The 23,451-nt window shown below is 44.8% G+C and overlaps 1 protein-coding gene across 1 annotated transcript; it reads right to left on the reverse strand.

Annotated features, from left to right (window-relative positions):
• Positions 1 to 1,900: 1,900 nt before the first annotated feature.
• Positions 1,901 to 9,350, reverse strand: LOC115073632 (aquaporin-5-like). Its single transcript, XM_029572232.1, has 4 exons — positions 8,819 to 9,350; positions 6,671 to 6,832; positions 5,739 to 5,819; positions 1,901 to 2,603 (listed from the first exon to the last, which is right to left on the reverse strand). Exons 1-4 carry the CDS (start codon positions 9,332 to 9,334, stop codon positions 2,424 to 2,426), a joined length of 939 nt encoding a protein of 312 aa, XP_029428092.1. The 5' UTR covers positions 9,335 to 9,350; the 3' UTR covers positions 1,901 to 2,423.
• Positions 9,351 to 23,451: the final 14,101 nt, after the last annotated feature.

The raw sequence follows: 23,451 nt of genomic DNA on the forward strand, positions 1-23,451 counted from the left end.
CAATGGAAAGCAACTTCACAGAAAAAAAAAAGCAAGCCAACGCCTGAGCAGAAAGCACTGAGGTTTATGCCTGATCCTTAACTGCAGACCTGCGGTGAGGGGGCAAAACTCCCAGGAACCTTATGAGATCAGCGCTGTCTGTGTGGGTGTCCATGTTTGCGTTTGGTGCTCGGTCTGCAGCCGGACACGGCAGGGGGATCCGAATAAAAGTGCGGATGCCCAGCCCTGTCCCGGAAAGCAGGCTCCAGTACACGAAATATTGTGGAAGCCCAATATAAAGCTCAGCCCCTTATCGTTTACAAACGGGTGGAGCTGGGGCCGGCAGACTTTTGCATTTTTTTTCAAAGTTAGTTGGGTGAGTGGGAGGCAGGAAGGGGGCCAAGTTAGCCCTTTCCCCAGGAGACCTGCATGGGGAGGGGGCCACCTCTGACCTCTCACTTTCGTTTAACCTTTCTTTCCGGGTATTTGAACGGGCTAGCGCGGCCACCACACTGCTTTATCCAGGTCGCCCATGAGAAGGACAGGCTGGAGGAACAGGACCGGGCCGAGCAGACATCGAAAACACGTGGGCCAGAAGCCATTCTTTTATTGAAAACCCTCGATAAGGAAAGACAGATTTGAATTGGCAATTTTTCGTGTCAAAAAGTGATCTCGGCAAATCATGCTGACTAACAGGCCGATACGGGCTGTTAACCCGCATTTGGACGCGCGTTTTTGACGCGCTAGCTTTATCTCTTATTCAGTAAGGGGAAATAGCGCGTCGAAATCGCACGTCCAACCCCCACCCCCCCCGAAACTAATAGCGCCCGCAAGATGCAAATGCATGTTAATGGCTCTATTATTCCCGCGCGATACAGAAAGTAAAATGTGCAGCCAAGCCGCACATTTTATTTTCAGAAATTAGTGCCTACCCAAAGGCTGGTGTTAATTTCTGCCGGCACCGGGCAAGTGTTCAGAAAAGCAGTAAAAACTGCTTTTCTGTGCACCCTCCGACTTAATATCATGGCGATATTAAGTCGGAGGCCCCAAAAGTAAAAAAAAAGTAAAAATTAAAAAAAAACCAAATTAAAAATCGGCCCGCAGCCCGTGGGTCAGAAGACTGACACTCAATTATGCTGGCATCTGTTTTCCGAACCTGTGGCTGTCAGCGGGTTTGAGAACCGATGCCGGCAAAATTGAGCGTCGGCTGTCAAACCTGCTGACAGCAGGTCCCTAGCGCCTCCTTTTACCGCGGGCCCTGATTTGCATACCCCATCCTCCTGAACCGCGCTCCCAGGAGAGTGGCCTGTGCGCGTGCCGGGAGAGCGGGCTCTCGCTAGCTCTCCCGGGCATTTTTCTGAATCGGCCTGTAAAGGAGAGGGAACGTGGCCGGCGTTTCGATTCTGGGAGGGATATCCCAAGCACTCTCTCGGCTGTGGAGTTCACTTTTGCAGGTCGGAGGAAAGCTAACGTTTTGTTCCAGGACAGTCGCACCTTCCGAGTCTGAGGTGCAAAGGATGTTTCATGTTCTATCTATGGAGAAAATGCTGAAAACATAGGGTCCCAATACGGATGCTCTGCTGGGGACAAAAAAAGGGCTAAAGGTTGTCTGGATACCCCCTCCCCTGCAGAAGCTTCTGTTTTAACAAACGTTCTGAGGGCTCCTGGTGCTGATGGTTGAATGCAGCCTTGTCCTATTCAGGTTGAGAGACTGTTATTTTCACACTGTGGGACCAGTATTAGGCTTATTTATTTATTTCAGATTTTTATATTCTGCTTTTTTGCACTTTAAAGCAGATTATATTCAGGTACTATACTTATTTCTCTGTCCCCAGAAGGCTCACAATCTAAGTTTGTACCTGAGGCAACAGAGGGTAAAGTGATTTGCCCAAGGAGCAATATTCAGACTCAAACTCTGTTCTCATGCTTTGTAGTCTACTGCTCTAACCACTAGGCTACTCCAAAGCTGACCATACCATAAGCTCTCATGACCACAGATGTCTCTTCTTCAGATCTGATGCACCGGAAGATTTTGGCAAAGCACCCCTTGATACTGGCAGTGCCCTTGAATGCTTATGGTGAAGGGTAGGGAGGTTATGGTGATGTGTGGACAGGAGAAATTGGGCAGACTGGATAATCTAATTGGTCTTTATCTGCTGTCATCTGCTGTGTTACTGTGTGAGGGACAGCCCTGTTTGGGTGAGACCAGGATCACTTTGGGGAGGGGCAGCTCAGCTTTTGTGACGCACAGGGCACCTTTGATGATGCACAGCCCAGATTTGGTGGCGCAGAGATTGATTTCGATGATGATTGCTCCACTGATATTTGATGATTCTACAGTCCGGTTTCGGTGAAGCATAGGGTAGTTCTGGTGATGAAACCCATGCCTTACTCTATGGTGATTCCACAGACCCACCCTGACATGTTTTGCTTCATACTACCCCTTACTTGACGCCCATCTCTTGATCTCTGTTCTCCGTGCTCTGCTGTGTGTCGCAATCTTCCTCTTGCCCTTTCCTCAGCATCCTCAGCCAGTCCCTGATGCTCTTCCATTTCGGGACCAAGATTATGTCATGTAGAATGGCAGCTAGAAGTCCTCCACAGATTGGACCTATCCAGTATACCTTCAGAAGAGCAGAAACACAGGAATTAACAATCCTGAAAGACAGCCCTGCCTATAATCCTCACAGTGTCTTCAACAAGAAAACTTTATTAGCAAAATACCTTCAGCAATCTTTTCTCTAATGAATGTGACCCCCTACACTCCAGACGAAGTCTTGACAATGATTTGTACAGAAGTATTATCACCTCTTTTTTTTCTGTTGGTTATCCCTCTCCTTATGCACCCTAGCATTTTTCTGGCTCTCATTACTGCCTAGTCGTACTGTTTGGCTGCCATGAACTCATCGGTCAAGGCCATCCTACATCCCTCTCTTCCTGTTCCATTAATAAACCATAAAAAATGGAAGCTTTTCTCAAATGCTGCATTTAGGGTTGTCTGGAAAGGCCTTAGCATTGAGTAAGGTGCAATTTATCAGTCTGTCATTACTGCATTACAGTAAAGAAAGGCAGCCTTAGGATTGGAACGGAGCCCAAGAGGAACTGGACCAAGGACTCTGCATTGTACTTCTTCCACTATGCTCCATATATCATAAGGAACAGACTACCCTAGTCTTGTTTTTACCCAGTTGCTTATAAAACTAAAAACCTTGTTTCTTACGACATGGAACTAGGAAGCAACCCTATCGGTCTGGCTCTACCTGTCAGGCCAACATGCCTTTGTTTACTGACTGGGACCCCTCCTTTCCAATTGGTGGACCTAGACTGCAGTTATATTCTGATTCGTCAATTTGAAATTCAGTTTGCAGTCAGTAGCAAGTAGTGAAGCTAGTTTCTAGTAACCATTTTAAAACATATGTTGCTATCATGTTGGTTGTTCTTTCCAGAACAGTAATCGTACTACTGAGTTAATATAGGGCTTATGTCTAAAACAAATTACAAAGTTAATATTTATTTATTTTCACTTATAGCTCGTGCCCTCCAAGCTTGGGGTGAATAACAAAAAAGCTGTTGTTATCAACAGAACATTATAACAATGACTGCCATAATGTTTGGACAGGTCTTATAATCAGTCAGTAGCCAGGTATGTGCATTAATAGAAGTGGTTTTAAGAGCTCAGGCTGGGAGGAATCAACTCTTTGAAAGCAATATTAAAGAAGAAGCTCTTAAGAGCTTTCCTGAATGTTTTTGGGTCATCGATATACAATTATTATTTCTCAATTAAGCGTTTTATCTATGTTGCAGGTGTGCAATGAGTTGGGCAGGCAGGGATATTAACCTGTGTAGTTATATGCAGGCATTGCATGTCTGGCAAATGAGTTCTTCCTTTCATAATAAATAAAATGAATCATTGTTTAGAGAAAATCAGAGACTGCATGTTAAAAAGAAAAACAGCTAATTCTTAATATAAAAGAACAGAAGCAATGCTGATTTCTAAAAAGTTGGTTATTGATGCCCCTCCGGGTATAATGTTTGATGGAAATCTTATATTGTTTGGGACTACAATTCGCACCCTGGGGTTCCTTTTGGACCCAATCATGGATTGCCTTACACATCTGAATAAGATATTAAGAGCAGGGTTCTATAAATGAAGATCTTTACGGCATCTTAGTTATATCCTTGACACAGCAGATTTTCAGTCTTTTGTCCAAGCTTTCTTGATGACAGTAATAGATTATTGTAATGCGCTTTTATAGGATGGCCAAAATATCGGTTATGGGCAATCCAGTTATTACAAAATGCAGCAGCACATCTAATACTTCAAGGCGAGCTTTGAGATCGTGTAACACCTCTTTTCATCAGGCTTCACTGGTTACCTGTAGAACAAAGAGTTACATTTAAGGTTCTTGTTCTGATTTTTAAGATAATCAAGGAAGGAAGTCCATTTTATTTATCCCAGTTATTGGATTTATATAAGTCTAAATATTCACTGCGCTGTCAAGATGAAATGTTACTATTCCTACCATCTCCTGTTACGATTCCAGGTGCTATGCAACCTCATCGTATACTGACAATGACACCTCCCTGCCAGCAGAGGTTGTTTCGAAGCTCCATTCCATGCTGTTCCTGTCAGCTCCTCCTCCCTGCCTGCACCACACCCAGACTCCAGCCCTACATAACCCTGTTTCTTGCTTTGATGCTTCTGCATAGAGTCTCCCGTGGCTCCTTGCCCTAGCCATTCTTGCCTTGTGGCCTCCCCAGGCCTATCCTTGCCTTGTGGCCTCCAGGCCTTCAGCTCATAACTTTGCCTTACCTTGTGGTGCTCAGGTTTTCTGACCCTTGCCTTGCCTTGTGCCCTTTGGGCCTTCTTACCTCTTGCCCTGCCTACTGGCCTGTATAGGCCTAGCCTTGCTTTGTGGTCTATCTAGGCCTCTCCTTTTTCTGCCCTTCGGGACCTTTCCTGTATCGCTGCCTTCGGGCCTCTATGTTCTATCTTGTCCTTGTCTTGTCTTGTCCAGTCTTAATTGCATGCTGTTCCAGTCTAAGCCTCAGTTCCAGCCCTACATGCATGCTGTTCCAGTCTAAGCCTCAGTTCCAGCCCTACATGCACGCTGTTCCAGTCTAAGCCTCAGTTCCAGCCCTACATGCACGCTGTAACTGTCTAAGCCTCAGTTCCAGCCCTACATGCACGCTGTTCCAGTCTAAGCCTCAGTTCCAGCCCTACATGCACGCTGTAACTGTCTAAGCCTCAGTTCCAGCCTTACGTGCACGCTGTTCCTGTCTAAGCCTCAGTTTCAGCCTCACCCTGCTGCCCTACACCACTCCAGGGGTGATGTTCCCCATGCTCTTCCCGGACCAGAGCCATAAAAACATTTCATTATGCTGAAACTTGTAGTAGGACCATAATTGTAGTATGCTTTGCCCCAACAATTGAGAGCAATTGCAGATATAAAAATCTATTGCAAACAATTAAAAACGCACTTATTCACTGAAGCTTATCCCAATTGCTGATTTAAATTAAGATCTTAGAGGAAAGTAATGTTTTATGAAGGATTTTATGCTGGTTTTAATAGTTTGTCTTGTTTTTTTTTTTGGTTATATATGTTATTACTGTTTTATTTTTCTATGTACACTGCTTAGTTCAATTTTATTTGTTGTTTGCAGTTTATAAGATTTACACATAAATAAATAGAATTATGCTGTAGACACCACTGGTAGCATTTGCTACCTAGCTGAGGCTGATTGTCGTTGTGTCTTACCCAATGGTGTGTAAAGACAGATGTGATCACAGCTGGGCCCAAGGACCGTGCAGGGTTCATGCCGCAGCCCGTGTATCTTATCTGAAAAGGAGATGGGGAGAGGAGTAACAAGAACACCATGACTTACATAAGAAAGAAAACCGAAATGCCAAGAGATGGCAGGAGAGGTAGACAGTATGTGTTTACTGGTCCTCCTTAAATCTAACTCATCTTTTACAGTTAGTGCTCTCCTGCCACCTGTAGTTAATGCCATGTTTTCCAGGTCATGCTGGAGCAACCTAGTTTCATGAAATGCAGCAATAGAAAGACCCAAGTATTGGATGGTGCATCTTAATACAGAAGGGCTGGAAATTCATAAGAACATAAGAAGTTGCCATACTGGGTCAGACCAAGGGTCCATTAAGCCCAGCATCCTGTTTCCAACAGAGGCCAAACCAGGCCATAAGAACCTGGCAAGTACCCAGAAACTAAGTCTATTCCATGTTACCATTGCTAATGTCAGTGGCTATTCTCTAAGTGAACTTAATTAATAGCAGGTAATGGACTTCTCCAAAAACCTATTCAATCCTTTTTTAAACACAGCTACACTAACTGCACTAACCACGTCCTCTGGCAACAAATTCCAGAGTTTAATTGTGCGTTGAGTGAAAAAGAACTTTCTCTGATTAATTTTAAATGTGCCACATGCTAACTTCATGGAGTGCCCCCTAGTCTTTCTATTATCTGAAAGAGTAAATAACCGATTCACTTCTACCCGTTCTAGATTATTAGATTATTACTAGATTATTATTATTATTATTACCCCCATTTGCCTCCTCTTTCTCCTCAGCATCTATTACATCTGTTTAAAGCATCTGCTTGTTCTCTGCCTACCTACGTCTTGCTGGCACTTCCAAGTGGCCGTCGTTATCGTGCACGTGACCTATACTTACAGCGACCAGGTGGCCAAGGGTGACAGAGAGGCCTACAATGAGGTGCCCAGATTTCAGTGGGTCTCTTAGACGGTCTGACGTTGCGAAGACACAGAGCACGAGCTGGAAGGATGTGCTCGCCTCGATCCCCAGCGCCTGGAGCTGGGTGACTCCGGGAGAAAACTGTTCTCACAAGACAGAGACACACAGAGTCACAACTGGGATCACAGCAGATAACTGCTTCTTATTCCCCAACCAGCAGCCATGCCAGAGGTTCTCAGCAGATACAGATGGACAATATCTAGTTCAGTGGGATTCTGTGCTGTCTACATAGGGATCACTTTGATCCCTGGAGTTATTAGATTGATTATTAACTGTGCAATACACCAGTGTGCACTGCACTGATGATCTGCTGCATTTGCCCCAGAGTACCAGGTGTGGGGTACTCATATCTCAATAAGGTCTTTGGATAATGTCCCAAGAGAGAAGCCACTTCACCCAGGTGAAACTCAACAAGCTGATCCACTCCTTTATTTCAATCCCTACACATTCTACCTTCCTTCCCTCTTCCCCCCCCCCCCCCCTAGGTTCCTCTGCCCCCTTCTCTTTTCAAACTCTACTCAAATTTATTTAATATGTCATCGCCTCATATTGGATATGTATATACTGTTATAATATTATTTTATTTTATATATATATTAGTAAAGCTTATTCTTAACATTTAACATTCAATGTTACTTTCCCTCCTTATATCCCCCCACTTACCCCCCCCCTCAATTGTTCTTTTGTTAATTTGTTATAAATTGTCGATATAACTCTGTTCGATGTAAAACGCCTCCCCAGGCGTCTGTTTGCGTTACAATGTGAACCGATGTGATATCCCTGATGAATGTCGGTCTATAAAAATTTTAAATAAATAAAAATAAAAAATAAATTTATTTATTTTTTAAGGACATTAGAAGTTCAACCCCAATAGGGCAAAAAAAACAGAATTGAATCAGCTGTTGGAATTGACCCAAGAGAGTTGGCAAAACTCGCTCACACTCCACAGTGCCATCAGCAATCAGGGCATGATCAGTAGCTTCTCTCCTCCCCTTTTCCATACATGTCTGATGTCTTAAGTGGGTGGGATGAATTATACCACCAGTGATATTGAGAGATGAAGACATTTAAAATGGGGGGAGATCATGCATTTTATGACCAAGACAGAGTTAGGACTTGCAATCTGCATAAACCTCAGTATATAATATGATCTATATGTGGAGGTCAATATTGAAATGCTACTTAGTCGGATAAGTAGGACTTATCTGGCTATGTGGTGGCTGCTGAATATCTGGTTATGTTCAGTGGCTGCCACTTAGCTGGTTGGGTCACTTATCCGGTTAAGTAGATAGCCAGATAATCAATGGAAGGGGAATGGGTGGGTCAGGGTGGCACTACTTATCCAGTTAACTTCTGGTTAAGTGCCGGTATTCAGACCTATCTGGCTAAGTTATTCGCTATATAGCAGGTCTAACTTAACCGGATATAACTTATCCAGCTAAGTAAAGGATTTAACCTGGATATCAGCAGCATAGCCATGCTCCTTAATATCCCATTTAAGATGACCAGATAAGTCTTAACCAATTAACTTAAACATTTAATTTTGAATTTTGGGCCCATGGTGTATAATATAGGGCTGGCTCTATGGACAATGGTACTTTTAATGTAGACCTGCCCTTCTGTTTTTTGTTTTGGTTTCAATAATAAAATTCAAGACTAGAAACCGCATTATGTTTAGAGATAAGGCATAAATAAAACCCAAATCAGGATGGCTGCGAATACCCCTGCAGTCAACCATTCCCCCGCTCTACGCTGTGAGGGGCTTTCTATGTATCCCTCCCCTTCACCCATCAGCAAGTCAGTAGAGCCTGATCCAAGGTTGGGTTTTCCCCCTGGTGCATGCAGGGACTTGAAGTCCTGCTGTTCTTGGCAAGGTCCATAGATGGAATGACAAAACCAGAGCTGGCTCAGTTTGTTGGGATGACTTGGAACTTCTTAGTAACTATGCCTCAATACCACTGCTTCTGTTACAGTTCTCAACACTGTCTAAGCCTCATTGCAATATTACAACTGACCGAGTTCCCGTATTGGCTTCAGCGAGAGGGTCCTCGGTCTCTTTTCACTCACCTTGTTGACGCCCAGGTCTTTGCGGGCCTGCCCTGCAGGCATCAGTCCATAGAGTGAAGCTGAGGCGACGATGGCTCCCAGGAGCTGTGATAATACATAGCCCAGGGCCCAGACCGGCCTTATTCTCGCAGCCACCACCATGGCTACAGTGATAGCAGGGTTGAGGTGCCCGCCACTCAGAGGGGCCACCCAGTAAGACACGACTGCCAGTGAGAGCCCAAAGGCTAAAGCGATGGGAACCAATTCGGGGCCAGCCAAGGCAGGAGCAGGCCGGGCGCCCGGCAGCCCAGTTGACGTAGACCCTTCAGCCGAGCGGGAAGTGCCGCCAGCCTGGAGAGTACTGGTGTGGATCGACGCGGTTCCAGCCAGGCTCTCCAGGGGCATGACAGATGGGATCTGGGTTGCGACAGCCGCCAAGCCTGAAAAGACGACCACCGCAGTTCCCAAGAACTCTGCCAGCAGGGCTTTCAGGAACCGAGGAGTCCAGGTCCCTCCCAGCATCCTAGAAACTTTCATCTGCAACAGATTCCTCTTTGCGGCTCTCAGGAACTTAAGCTTCCCTTCGTGCTGCTCTTTTATGCATGCCGAATGAGGTGACGTGCACAGGAGGTGGCAGCGCGCCCGGGGGCCGGGACACCAGCCGTCTGGAGATTTTTATTTTATCAGAACAAACTCCAGCTGGAAACTGCGTTTAAGAAATGATGTATGAAACAGGGGCCAGAATTTAATTCCCTGCAGTTAGCAAACGGGTAATAATTGCAGCAGGAGAAAGAAAAGTGGAACTGCTGACTGACCGGAAGGCTCTCCACACAATTTCTTTTGCCCAAGATTTGTGCAAAGAAACAACAACAACAACAACAAAAAAAAAACAAACCCGCTGTTAGATTTTTGTTTGTTCCCAAGGACTAGATTTAAGGATTGGGGGGGGGGGGGGGAAAGACCCAAATTCTCTCATGATCCCATGAGGAAAGTTCCCTGATCCCATAGGAAGATCCAGGGAGCTGACTTTGCCCTCCCCGTGCCTTACCTGTGTTTCTGGAGACATCGTCCATCAGTGCCTCCTCTCAAGCAGGGCTCTGCCCCTCTGGGATGCCGCTTCCTCCTGGCGAAGGGCGAGTGAAGGTCGGGCGGTGACAAAGGGAGCACAGTGCAAGGTCTGAGCTCTCAAATGGCAACCAGGCCAACTGAATCGGGGAAAAAAAAATTGGCAAAGATGTCATTGAAGTTATTAAAACTAACTCGACTTGTTGAAAAGTAGGAAGCAAATAGCTCTGTGTGGCCCCCATTATTCCTGCTGCCACGAGAAATGGAAAATATAATTATAAGGGGAGGGGGGCAGAGTTTTCATTCCTCACTGTTTGCAGAGTTGATTTATTTTGTGTGACAAGGTTTTGGCTGCATTCCTGTAAAGTGTCCTTGCCGGCAATGAAAGCCACCACGCAGAAATCTGAATTTTGGCTGCTCTGTGACTTTCATAGTAAGACAGTAACGATGGCAGAAAAGGACCAAATAGTCCATCCAGTCTGCCCAGCGAGCTTCTCATGGTAGTATCTGCCGTGCCATGCAGGCTACCTCCATGCTTCTCTTAAGAGTAGCAACTGCCGCTCCATGCAGTTCTTTGATGAGCCATCTTGAAAATTCAGACAACGCTGATGTGCTTTGCTTATGGACTTGACTTTAGAAGCCGTCCTGTGCTTTCTCACTTATGTCTGTGTATCAGTACCCAAGACCATAAAAGTCAGGGCCCGGGCTGGTTGTCATCTGAATCTCTGCCGTTGAAGCGGAGAGCAATGTTGCAGTTGGCATCAAAAGCATCAAGGCTTGTTGGTTAAGGGTAGTAACCTCCATACCAGCAAGTTTACCCCCATGTACCTTTTTCTTCATTCCCATCCTCTAGCCTTTAAGGATCCTCAGTGTTTATCCCATGCCCCTTTGAATTCTTTCACTGTTTTCGTCTTCACCACCTCCTCCAGAAGGGCATTTCATGCATCCGCCTCCCTCTCCATGAAGAAATATTTTCTGGTGTTAGTACTGAGTTGTCCCCCCTGGAGTTTCATTTTGTGACCCCTAATTCTACTGATTTCTTTCCAGCTCAAATCTACTCTGCTTATTGGCTAAAATCACGTTCTTTGCACTCCTGGGTACTGCAGAGTGAGAATGGATCACTAAGCTCAGAATGTGTTCTGTCTGATGTGGGAGTCATCAAGCACCATTTGGAAAGGAGTATAGGAAGAACACATTCTGAGCTTTGTGAGCCATCTCTGTTCAGGAACTAGGACCTGCAAAATGCAGAATGCAGGGACTGAAAATGCTGGACTTGTGAGAATAATCCTGTTATTCCTGTTATGATTAAATTGCATTGCCTGCAGGGCTGGTGCAAGGATATTAGGCACCCTAGGTGAATTTTACAGCCTCGTGGCCCTCCCCCCCCCCCCCCCCAAGCAGGACCCCATCCCCCAGCCCACCCCACACAAAAATTATGCATTTATAATAACACATTTTACACAAAAAGAACATTCAAAGTTCAGTTTTTGGAGGCAAAAATATCACTTACATGATGTACATTATATTTACAGGCACTGCTGTGTGCCAGTCAAAAAGCCCTGCAAAAAAGATGCTTGGAACCCATAAGGTTTTAGGCCTATTCTGTGTGGGCTTGGTACTCAGAAAGCCATGAGTGAACTGAATTATAATTACAGTCAGGCCCAGATTTAGGCACAGGCAAGTTTTAAAGATGTCAAATACCCAGGTCAAAGAGGAGAACCTGCTCTAGCAATCCACTTCAAAAGGGTCACTGCTATCGCATTCTGGGACTTTGGGGTGAAAAGGTCTCCCCATCCCCCACTCCAACTCTGCCTATTGATACAAAACTATTAAATCCAGGCCTGATTACAACATAGTAAACCTCCCGTACCAAAACAGCACTTAAACAGTAACAACCCTTCTTATGAAAAGGCAACGCTGCAAATATTACCCCTGGCCCTAAACACTAATATACCGCCTGTTAGGAAAACAGAACCAAACAGCCAAGTTGCTATAGATCCCTACACAGAAACTACATGCCAGCAGAATACTTCACCTCAGTCACACATGCAATACATAGACAAACCCTCACCAGTTACAGAACAGAGATCATAATGAATAAACAGAAATGTGCAGATAAAAACTGAACAGGAAACTGCAACAAGCCACATTCTGCATGCAGTTCAACAATGAAAAAGCAGAAGCATTGCCATTCCACATAAAATATCAAACAAGAAAATCAAGAAAAATAAAACATCAGTAATAGTAAAATTGCTTCAACGACAAGAGGTAATGGGGAATTAGAGTCAGACAGCAACCAACAAAGGCCCTAACTTTGATGGTTTAGGAAACTAAGAATGCGAGTGACCAGTATATTGCAGCAAATGCTACCATAGGCTTGCTGGGTAGACTGGATGGACCGTTTGGTCCTTTCTGCCGTCATATTCTATGTTTCTATACTAATAAAAAGAATATTTCAAAATAGGTGACAAATAGAATTACATTCAAAAATTAAAAACATATAAAAATGGGGAAAAAAAGTTCCAAACACCAAAAACATTTCCAAAACAGACACATCTAATAACCAATGATTACATCCAACAAGGATTTAAAAAAAAAATCACTGCCTCTCCATACCTAGGAATTTTTTATTTCCAGATGTCCTGAGATTGTTGTGTATTAGCAGATGGGGTGGGGAGGGGGGTTGATGTGAACATACTTTCCTTACATATGTACATACATGCGCTCTCTCTCTCATTTACACATTTCTTCTCACACATGTTCCCTCTCTCTCACTCATGCACACACACACTCTCCCTCACTCACTCAAACACACTTCCTCTGTTATATACAAATCCTCACCCACATAAGCTCCTTCTCTCTCTCTCACTCTCTATTACACACACCCTCAAGCTCCCTTCTCTCACACATGCATACCCTCATTTTCATACATACATAGAAACATAGAAATGACGGCAGAAGAAGACCAATTGGCCCATCCAGTCCAATTGGCCCATAAAATCTCTCTCTCCCTCACAAACAGACACACAAACCTTTCTCTCCCTCACAAACATACCAAGGCTTCCTCTCTCCATTACTCACACACCTCTCCTCTTACTCCCTTGCACACATTCTCAGACACACCTACTCCCAGGCTTCCTCTGTCACAGATACACACCCTCCAGGCTTCCTCTCTCTCACACACTCACACATACATACACCCCCAGGCTTCCTTTCTCACACATACTTGGACACACACACATCTAGGCTTTCTCTCTCTCACAGACTGACACACACACACACATACCCAGGCTTCCTCTCTAAACACATAGGCTTCCTTGCTCTCTCACTTCAGGCCTCTCATCTTCTTTGACTGTGGGTAGGATGGGCTCCACCTGTGGCTCTCCCAGTCTTCTCTCTTTCCTTTCTTTGGCCGTGGGTGGGATGGGCTCCACCTGTGGATCTTCAAAGGCACCTTTTCATGGATCTTTAACGGCAGGGAAGATGGGCTCAGCCTGCAGCCCTTCCAGAGCCTCTGTCTTTGGTTACAAGCAGGATGGGCTTCACCCATGGCCCTCCCAGATCTGTCTTCTGTCTTTGACTGTAGGTAGGATGGGCTCTGCCCATAGCCCTTCCAGACCTTTGCATCTTCAGCTGTGAGCAGAATTAGCTCTACCTACTGCCTTCCTGGGTCTCTCTTTCTTGTGTTCGGCCACAGATGGATGGATTCCACTCATGGCCGACCTGGCTGGCATCTCTCCTTCGGCCTTCCTCCTTGTCTTTAGACATGGGCGGGATGGGATGTATCCGCAACTCCATTAGGCCACTCTCCTTGTTTTCATTACCAGCAGGATAGGCTCTGTCAGTGGCTTCTCTTTATTTTCCGTCACCTGCCCGGGGGACTCGTGCTTGCAGTTTTTCTGCCCCCCTAAGGTATCATTCTGTAGGCGACCACCCTAGTTCGCCTATTGGAAGTGCTGGCCTGACTGGCATTCCTTTGTTGCCTCAGGTACAAACTTAGATTGTGAGCCCCCTGGGAATACGAAATACCTACAGTACCTGAATGTAATCCACTTTGAAGTGCCAAAAAGCAGAATATAAATCAAATAGAATTAAGTTCAAGCTCTTATGCCTTTAATGCCTTATCTAATGGACTCCATTCATATCCTGTTAATCTTTTAATTCCCTATCAGCCAGATGGTACAACCCTTCTTTTAATTCCCTACCAATCAGATGGTACAACCCTTCTTTTAATTCCCTACCAATCAGATGGTACAACCCTTCTTGTTGTACCATCTTCAGTTAAAATTAGACTTGAGCAGGCCCAACAAACAGCTTTTAGCTGTGTTGCACCTACCTTATGGAGTGTGTCCTGGTACTACTGGAAATGGTAATAACCATTCCCTATTTACCCGTTTCACCCCACTCATGATAATATAGATCTCTATCATATGTCCTGTCCAAACTAAAGAGCCCTAACCTGTTTAGCCTGTCCTCACAGGGGAGCCATTCCATCCTCTTTATCATTTTGGTCACCAGACAGCTGTAATGTTAGTAACTTGCCTGTCAGAAGCACTCAGGGAAATCAAAGGATCTCGCATGAACTGCAGACCCTCCTCTAGCGCTGTGAGATTCTGTGTGCAAAAGTACAGAGCAGGTTTCGGCACCCAAAACTGATGAGGATGCAGAATGCTTTCCATCTGCTGTATCAGGCCTGTGTAAGGTTCATTTTTGGGTATCCAACCACAGAGAAATTATCCAGGGACCAAGCTACTTCCATGCAGGTTACCCAGGGTCAATTCCTCAGTTCTATTTGGTCATTAAGGAGTGCCTCACCACCTCTTTAGTGCATTTTGTTCTACTGTTGTCTGTTTTCTATGTTTTATTCTGAATTTTGAATAGTACAAATTAGACCACCCCAGTTTCAAGGAGCATCAAACAACTATTAAATTCTTTGTTTGCATGTATGATAACCAATGCATTGTTTAATGTCATGAGTTGTATGATAGAGAATCCCATGTGGGGATGAAAGATCTACATTGACTGGATTTTCCATGGGAGATGTATTTTGATTAATTGTATATACAATTACAGAGCCTGTCACTAGATGGAGCTCCAACCACTTTTTAAAATGTAACTTCACAGTAGAAGTACCTACACCTATTCTAGTCTAAGGTAGCAGCTCCTTCCCAACCGGATTCTCAAGAACCAGCTGTCCAGTCTGGTTTCCAGGATACCCACAATGAATATGCGTGAGATATATTTGTACGTAATAGTGCGCATGCACGTATGTTTCATTTATATTCATTGTGGATATCCTGTAAAACCAGACTAGATAGTAGGTTCCCAAAGACTAAGTGGAGAACTAAGTGGACGCTGCTGGTCTACATGTAAGGCTGACTAAGCCTTACTGACTTTTAGAATGGGGAAAATTATAGCAATAGGAGGTTGCAGGGGTGTATACCAAAGGGTTAAGTGATAGTCAGGGTACATCCCCTACAGGGTGAGTGGGTGGTCATTATTTATAAAAGTATCTCCAGGAGTCATTGAAGAAGGGAGCAAGGGAGAGGCAGCAAGGTCTGTGGTTCACCTTAACTCCAGGAGGAGAAAAGAGTGCTTGCCTTTCCTTTCCATTGGGGTGTTCTCTCTCTCTCTCTCTCTCTCTCTCTCTCTCTCTCTCAAGCAGTTGGAAGGATTCCAGGAGGGGTCCCATATTTTACAGGGTTCTGGAAGGTGTTTGTCTACAGGTTTCAGGGGCAGGACAGTTTGGGAGACTGTGGACACCAACCAGGTATTACCAAACCTTTCCAGGTAGGAGAGGAGGATCATCCACTTTCTGAGGGGTGAGTGCATAGGGAGAACTTACCTCATTGGGAGCTAGACAAGGACCTAGTTTCCTACTAATTGACTCAAGAACCATGCAAAACTGTATTTTTCTGCTAATGGCTGAATTTAAGAATTTTGCTACTTTTGTACTGCTGAAACTTTGTTGTGGTTTTATGGCTTAGTAAATTATATTTCTTTTGGAACTGCACCCACTTATGGACATTCTCTTTATGAGAGACTCTGTATATGATTCCTGTGGGTCTTACATCTTTAGCGACCCCCATGGAAGTGTAACAGAGTTAAACAAATAATTTATTTCTCTGGGCCCCTGAATCTCTGATTGAGATATAGATTGGTATATAGAAATAAAGAAATCTTTAATAAATGAAAAATATATTTTAAAATTTATACTACAGATAACATTTGGTATCATATAAACAGTATAATAACAATTTTGTGAAACATAAGTTATACACACTTTTTATAACATATGGCATATGGTGGAATATCAACCAAACTTACAACTCACTCATTCATACCACTAGATCCTATCTCTTCATTCATCCAATACACTTAGGGGCAGATTTTAAAAGGGTTATGCACGTAATATATGCCGTGTAACCCTTTAAAACCCCTCCTGCGCATGCCGAGCCTATTTTGCATAGACCCAGTGATGCGTGCAAGCCCCAGGACGCGCATATGTTCCAGGACTCGAAAAAGTGGGCAGGGCATGGGCGGGGCCGGAGCCTCCAGGCACAGCAGCCATTTGCCGCTGTGCCCGGGATCGTGGGCTGGCCATTGGCTGGCGCGCACAAACTACACCTGCCCAGAGGCAGGCGCAACTTCTAACTTAAAGGTAAGGGGGGAGGTTTAGATAGGGCTGTGGGATGGGTTAGGTAGGGGAAGGGAGGGGAAGGTGGGGGGTGGAAGGAAAGTTCCCTCTGAGGTTGCTCTGATTTTGGAGCGGCCTCGGAGGGAATGGAGGAAGGCTGCGCGGCGCGGCCCATGCAAGGTGCACAAGTGTGCACCCCCTTGCATGCACTGACCCCGGATTATATAACATGCGCGCGGCTGCATGTGCATGTTATAAAATTGGGTGTAGATTTTTGCGCGCCCGGTTGTGCGCACAAATCTATGCCCACACCTAAATCTTAAAATCCAGCCCTTAGGGGTGGATTTTCAAAGGGTTACATGCATATATTATGTGCGTAACCCCGAAAACCCGCTCCTGTTCGCGCCAAGCCTATTTTTCATAGGCCCAGCGACGCGTGCAAGCCCTGGGACGCGCATATGTCCCCGGCCTTGAAAAAATGGGTGGGGAGTGGGCGGGGGCAGGGCCGGGGCGGGACCGAGGCCTCTGGCACAGTGGTCGTGCCGGGGGCTCACGTGCCGGCACTCGGCCGGCGCACACAACCTACGCCTGCCTGGAGGCAGACGCAACTTCGCCAACAAAGGTCGGGGAGGGGGGTTAGATAGGGCTGGGGGGCGGGTTAGGGAGGAGAAGGTGGGGAGAACAGAAGGAAAGTTTCCCTCCAAGGCTGCTCCGATTTCGGCACGGCCTCAGAGGGAACAGGGAAAGCCATCGGGGCTCCCCTAGGGCTCGGCGTGCGCAAGGTGCACAAGTGTGCACCCCCTTGCGCACGCCGACCCCGAATTTTATAACATGCACGCGGCTACATGCGCATGTTATAAAATCAGGTGTAGATTTAAAAATCTGGCCCACAGTGATTACAATGTGTTCAATTAAAACAGGAATTACAATGTAACATTTCATCCTAACAATGAAACCAATACTGTGTAAACAGACAGATATATCACAAATAACTGTTACAATGTAACAGTAACCCAAGCACAAAAACAGACATTGTGCAAGCAGACTGATCTATCTCAGAACACCAGATGTGAAAAATGGAAGACTGTTGTAATATTGAGAAAGTCCCCAACTTCTATATAACAAGACAAATATGTCAATAAAATATAAAGAGAAAATTCAGTTGAAATTCTAAAGTCATTCCAACAAAGTAGGATCCTCTCTGTTTCACCTGATATAGGCTTTCTCAGGGGATGTGTATAGCAATCATGGGTTTCAAATGATATTATATAGAAGAGTTGGACTATCAATTATGTTACATTCTGATAGTTTCTTAAGATGTTTTAAATTCGTGACCAAATTTACAAATGACTATAAGAAATATATAAAAATAAAGTTATTTAACAGAGGAAAAAGAAACCGTTTTTTGTTTTTATTTTGTAAGCCATCTCATGAACCAATATAACTAACAGACAAAAGTACCCAAACATGATAATATACCAATGTGAGATGATATGACTATGAAACAAAAAATGACTAACTAGAGTCTAATTCCTTAAATTCTCTTAAGCTCTTCTTGAATACTAAATATTGTCTTCATCTTATATTCTACAACAGATATATTAAGTATTATCAATATTCAAATGTTCATGAATGTTTCAAAAAAAGATTTTATATATATATATATATATCAAGACCAGCAGATATCTAATTAAATACCTGCTAGTTCCCATATCACTGACTCCACAAAATCCTCCGTACTCGCAGCTTGCACCTTGCTGTTTCAAAAGAGATGCCGTGATTGTGCACGGAACTCTTCATTTGTATATCCAATGACCAATCAAAAGAAAGGAACAGTGACTGATGTTTGTGCTACGTCTTCAGTCATTATTGGATCGGTAGACATAATATTATTTTGTATCATATTTTTAATCTGCTCGTATTGATAAAAAGGGAATACACCATGTTGCTATGATGCAAGGTTGAACAATGGAGATGCACAAACAACTCTGATATGATGTCACTTATTGTTCCTTTCTTCTGTGGAAGATTCCTGACTGGTGGTGTTGCGGTTACAATGGCGATATTGGGCAAGTAAAGGAGAAACTTATGGTTTGAATAAGTTCAGGCATTAGTTAATTATATGTAGTAATATATAATTTGTTTTTCAACATTTTTGTAGACTTAAAGTCTTTACGGTATTGAGAAGAGCTGTTTAGCTCAATAAGGGAATGGATCATTGCAGCGGTTGGATGATATGTGACGACATCTGAAACCATTTATACATGTAAGATGGCATTTTATAAGAAATTTGGCAGCTATCTTACTTATATTTACACCCTGCTCTTTATGTGGCTTAAGTGATTGTAAAAGTCTTTAATGTGAAATACTGACTGGGTGGGCAGTCTGAGTGAACTGGGGGCATTCAGGTTCAAGAGCTAGGAGGGTCTCAATGAGGAATTGGCAAAACTGGTGATTTCATTGACACCTACATGTTAGAAAATCTGCTGACTTGCATGTGGGGGTGTAAATGCAGATAAAAATCTCCCTGCATATATTTTTAAAGAAATAAAAATAAACACGCAGAGTAGTTGCATGCCACTTAGCCAGATAAGTAGTGCTTTTGAGACATATCTAGCTAACAAGCCTGCTATTGGACGCGCGTTTTCCCTTACCCCTTATTCACTAAGGGGAGGAAAACGCGCGTCCAACCCGCAGCATGCGCGCGGGATACAGAAAGTAAAATGTGCAGCCAAGCTGCACATTTTACTTTCAGAAATTAGCGCCTACCCAAAGGTAGGCGTTAATTTCTGCCAGCACCAGGGAAGTGCACAGAAAAGCAGTAAAAACTGCTTTTCTGTACACCCTCCAACTTAATATCATAGTGATATTAAGTTGGAGGTCCCAAAAGTTGAAAACCGGACGCTCAATTTTGCCGGCGTCCGGTTTCCGATCCCGTGGCTGTCAGCGGGCTCGAGAACCAACGCCGGCAAAATTGAGCGTCGGCTGTCAAACCCGCTGACAGCCACCGCTCCTGTCAAAAAGGAGGCGCTAGGGACGGGCTAGTGTCCACAGTGCCTCCTTTTACCCGGATCTACTGCCGGACCTAATTTAAATACTGAATCGTGCGCGCCGGGAGAGCGGGTGTTCGCCCGCTCTCCCGCAGACTTTACTGTATCAGCCCATAAGTAAGATAGTCGGATAAGTCTAGACTGTGTTACTAGCCGGCTAAAGTAGCACTTTTATGACTTATCCAGCAAAGTAATGGCAGAACCGCCACTTAGCCAGATAAGTTGGCTAGACTAGACTAGACTAGACTAGAGAGGTTGCGACTTTTCGGCTTGGAGAGGAGACGACTGAGGGGGGATATGGTAGAGGTGTTTGAAGTCATGGGAGGTCTAGAACGGGTAGATGTGAATCGGTTATTTACTCTTTTGGATGGTGGAAGGACTGGGGGGCACTCCATGAGGTTAGCATGGGGCACATTTGAAACTAATAGGAGAGGGTTCTTTTTTACTCGGCGCACAATTGGACTCTGGAATTTGTTGCCAGAGGATGTGGTTAGTGCAGTTGATATAGCTGTGTTTGAAGAGGGATTGGATGGGTTCTTGGAGGAGAAGTCCATTGCCTGCTGTTGAGTTCGCTTGGAGAGTGGCCACTGCCATTGGCAATGGTTGCATGGAATGGACTTGGTTTTTGGGTGCTTGCCAGGTTCTTATGGCCTGGATTGGCCACTTTTGGAAACGGGATGCTGGGCTTGATGGACCCTTGGTCTGACCCAGTATGGCATTTTCTTATGTTCTTAAGTCAGAACTTATCTGACTAACTTGACTATCTATTCCTGTTTACTTTTAACACGTGTTTGCAGGGCAGATTTATGTGCATTTAATAATTGCTGCATAAATGATATGCATGTGCTATAAAATATTAGGGTAGATCTGCACACGGCCATATTCATGCATATATAGGCATGCATACAGGCCTTTTACAGCTATCCTCTAAATTTGTGTTGATCATTTTCACTGAAACTTATCTGATTTTGTTGTTGCTGAGATGAATCCTTGTACCTGTACAATAAAAGAAAAGTTAAGATTTGGAGTTCTTTGAAAAACATGAAAAGGGAAAAGAAAGTAGTTAATAGTGAAAGACAAATGGATAAAGGAAATGCACTTATCTGTTGAGTATTTCATGTGTAATTGTTGAAGGTATTCCTGGAAAGTATTTAAAGAAATTTTACTTGTTACCAAAATAAGTTTTCTTCAATTCAGGGTTTTTAATTTTTTTCAATAAACTCTTTTGAACTTGAATAAAGGTATTTATTGCTGTGAATTAACACTTATTGTATTTTAGGTTTTTATTATTGATTTTTTTTTCTGCAACCAAATCCCATGGCGCTTACTTCTCGCCCCTAACTGGGGAAACCACACATATTGTTAATAATCACAGCACAGAGAAGGAGTGCCCTTTAGTCGCTATCTACTACTGGAGGTGAGGAAGAGAGGCTTTTCACTTTGGCCCCTTCACAGTTTTAAGGATCTGCCCTTTCTTGTTCCGCCCTTGGGGATTACATTAGAATCCTGATCCAGAGCTGCAGCATCTGAAGGGCATTGGAAGTGCCTGGAAACAAGCGGGTTCTACACAGATGAATGCTGACGCTATTTCCTCCCTCCTGAAAGGACCAGCACAGTGATACCCAAATCCAATTCTTGAGAAACCCTCCAACCGGGGGAAATAGAGGGGGTCTTATGCAAATCTAGCTCATGAATATTCATGACGGCTATTTGGAAAACCTTCTCCAGGTCCAGATTTAGGAGGCACTGCATCAGTGATACATTTCTAGGGGCAATTCAGAATCTAATTACATCTCCCCTCTTACTTCCACCTTATTCTTAGTAAATTTAAATATAGCATCTGTTTACTAGGTGTATCCTGCTCATTTTTTCTGAAAAAACATGATCCGGTGGTGCTTGTAGATAATATCACCATGAGCTCAGGCCTAGTCTACACAGTGGTGCAGCTGCATTATATCATATGCAGGGGAGAAAGACTGATCTTTCACGCATATCCAGCATAGCTCTCTGCTTCAACGGCAAGGGAGAAAGTCTGATACTTCACGCATATCCAGCATAGCTCTCTGCTTCAACGGCAGGGGGAATGAAGAAAAGTGGATCTATATACAGACAACAACCAACAAGGACTGAATTATATAGTCTGGGTAAACAAATAAGCATGGGTGTAGCTTGCTTATTGCGGCGGTTATTACCCCTAACTAATTAAGCTAGATATTTAACTTAGATGCAGTTCCAACACTGCTTTCTACATTAATGGTGGCGGTGGAAGGGAAATAGAACCAAAAGGTTACTAAGAGCCAAGAGAAACAGATAAGTATGAGAAAAAAAAAGTGCAAAACTTGCTGGGCAGACTGGATGGGCCGTTTGGTCTTCTTCTGCCATCATTTCTATGATTCTATATGTTTCTATGAAGACAGCTCCCCACAAGCCTGGGGGGAGGTGCCAGTGCCCAATGAATATAGCTCAGGGGTAGATTTTAAAACCACTGTGCGTGTAAATCCTCCCGGATTTACGCACACAGGGCACTCGCGCCAGCGGCCTATTTTGCATAGGCCGCTGGCGCGCGCAAAGCCCTGGGATGCGCGTAAGTCCCGGGGCTTCGTAAAAGGGGCGGGAGAGGGCGTGCCCAGGGGCAAGGAGCGGTCCGGGGTGGGTCTGGAGGGGTGGTGACGGTTCGGGGGCAGGCCGGGAGGGCGGTCCCGAGTTCCCCGGCACTATGACCTGTGCCGGGGGATGCCAGGGCAGCGCGTGCAAGTTACGCCTGCTTCAAGCAGGCGTAACTTGCCCAACAAAGGTAGGGGGGGGATTTAGGTAGGGCTGGGGGGTGGGGTAGATAGGGGAAGGAAGGGGAAGGTGGGGGGATGCGGAAGGAAAGTTCCATCTGAGGCCGCTCCGATTTCAGAACGGCCTTGGAGGGAACGGAGGCAGGCTGCGCAGCCTTGCACGCGCCGACCCCAGATTTTATAAGATACGCGCGGCTACATGCGTATTTTATAAAATCTGGTGTACTTTTGTTCGCGCGCGCGTATGTTTTGAAGATCTACCTCTCAGTGTTTAGCAAGCCTCCCTCCACTGAAAGACTCATGATCTTGGGGATCCATTTAGAGAAGAAGGCCATTGGATTCACACACATCACTCTGATATTCCTTCTTCATTCCCTGTTTTCCAGATCATCAGGCTTCTCTGTAACATCTTTGAGTCTCCTTTCCAGTTGGTCCACGTTGCTGTGGGATCCAGTCATGGAGAGCTCCAGCTCTTCCACCTGTGTGCGAGTTACTTCTGACTGAGAAAAGTTCTCCTGGTCGGAGGCCACAAGCTGGGCAACCTTCTCAATGACTACTCCAAGTTTATCATCAGTATTAGAGGCAAGCTTGCCAGACAGTTTCTTGAACGTTTTCTGGCGTATTTTGTTATTTTGTTATTTATTTATTTATTTAATTTTATATACCGGCAACCGTTTGCACATCGTGCCGGTTTACAGATAACTTACAACAAAAGATATATAGGCGTAGCCTTTACAGAGAACGGTGTATAACATAAACGCAGTAACAGAATAAATAACTAAATAACTAAGGGAGGGATGGAGGGGGGTAGTTAGTGTCCAGTGGAGTGGAGAGGGCAGGCTATTCCTCATCTGAAGCCTGGTCCCCTGCAGTCAGGGCCGGTGCAGGGGTATTGGGCACCCTAGGCGACCCTTGAGCTGCCCCCCCCCCCCGGTCACGCCCCCCCCTACCTGTTTCGGTACCGACTGTGTGCTTCTCAGGGTGCCGATCCATAGGGGGCGCCAAAGAGCAGCCACGTGGTGCCGCAAGCGGGGCCTATCCCCCGTCTCTATTTTTCTTTGCCCCAAGCGGGATAAGCCCCGCTTGCAGCACCACGTGGCTGCTCTTCGGCGCCCCCTA

This window comes from Rhinatrema bivittatum, chromosome 12 (genome assembly GCF_901001135.1).
Source record: "Rhinatrema bivittatum chromosome 12, aRhiBiv1.1, whole genome shotgun sequence".
In the NCBI taxonomy this organism is placed as follows: domain Eukaryota; kingdom Metazoa; phylum Chordata; class Amphibia; order Gymnophiona; family Rhinatrematidae; genus Rhinatrema; species Rhinatrema bivittatum.

Excerpts from the sequence above, each read along its gene's own strand:
- LOC115073632 (XM_029572232.1), bottom strand. The coding sequence starts at position 9,334 with ATGAAAGTTTCTAGGATGCTGGGAGGGACCTGGACTCCTCGGTTCCTG. Across the intron at positions 6,833-8,818 it reads AAGACCTGGGCGTCAACAAG|TTTTCTCCCGGAGTCACCCA; the intron begins GTGAGTGAAAAG and ends TTGTGAGAACAG. Across the intron at positions 5,820-6,670 it reads CCCTTGGCCACCTGGTCGCT|ATAAGATACACGGGCTGCGG; the intron begins GTAAGTATAGGT and ends TCTCCTTTTCAG.